This window comes from Corvus brachyrhynchos, unplaced genomic scaffold, assembly GCF_000691975.1.
Source record: "Corvus brachyrhynchos isolate BGI_N302 unplaced genomic scaffold, ASM69197v1 scaffold496, whole genome shotgun sequence".
NCBI lineage: Eukaryota > Metazoa > Chordata > Aves > Passeriformes > Corvidae > Corvus > Corvus brachyrhynchos.
Window position 1 is genome coordinate 44,650 of NW_008238650.1, and position 878 is coordinate 45,527.

Sequence of the window (878 nt, forward strand, 5' to 3'; positions counted from 1 at the left end):
CAATAGCTCCCAATCCCCCCAATCCCTCCCAGTCTCCCCCAGCCCCTCCCAGTTCCCCCCCAGTTCCCCCAGTCACTCACTGGCGCAGGGCGGGGCCGGGCCCCAGCGGGGTCAGGAGGCAGCGGCGCCCCAAAGCCCTGGGAGGGAAGGGGGGAAATGGGATCGGGAACGTCCCGGGGAGCCCCAAATCCCAACGGGATCGGGGCCGGATCCGGGGGATCCCCCAAAAAAGGGGCCGGGGGATGGGCGGGAGCGGGAGAGGGGATTTGGGATGGGAGAGGGGATTTGGGATCGGGGAGAGGGGATGGGGGAGGGATTTGGGATGGGGGATTTGGGATGGGAGAGGGGATTTGGGATGGGGAAGGGATTTTGGGATGGGAGAGGGGATTTGGGATGGGGGATTTGGGGATGGAGAAGGGATTTGGGATTGGGGATTTGGGATGGGGGAGGAGGATTTGGGATGAGGAGGAGCGGGAGAGAGGATTTGGGATCGGGGAGAGGGGATTTGGGATCGGGGATTTGGGGATGGACAGGGAATTTTGGGATGGGGGATCGGGGATTTGGGATCGGGGAGGAGTGGGAGAGCGGATTTGGGACGGGGGAGAGGGGATTTTGGGATGGAGAGGAGAAGGGATTTGGGATGGGATTTGGGAAGGGATTTGGGATTTGGGAAGGGATTTTGGATTTGGGATGGGATTTTGGGATTTGGGATTTTGGGACGGAATTTGGGACGGGATTGGGGACGGGATTTCGGACGGGGAAGGGGATTGGGGATTGGGGATTTGGGATTTGGGAAGAAATCTGGGACGGGATTTTGGATTTGGGATGGGATTTGGGATTTTGGGATGGGATTTGGAATTGGGGGTGACACGGGGGGA

At 60.1% G+C, this 878-nt stretch overlaps 1 protein-coding gene across 1 annotated transcript in view; it reads right to left on the minus strand.

Moving 5' to 3' along the window:
- SDHC (succinate dehydrogenase complex subunit C) overlaps positions 1-271 on the minus strand; it is a gene marked incomplete at its 5' end in the record, with an annotated part of 8,304 nt that extends 8,033 nt beyond the window's left edge. Inside the window, 1 exon segment of the mRNA XM_017737662.1 lies at positions 81-271. Within this exon segment, the coding sequence (XP_017593151.1) occupies positions 81-271 (191 nt within the window).
- Between the last annotated feature and the right edge of the window lie 607 nt (positions 272-878).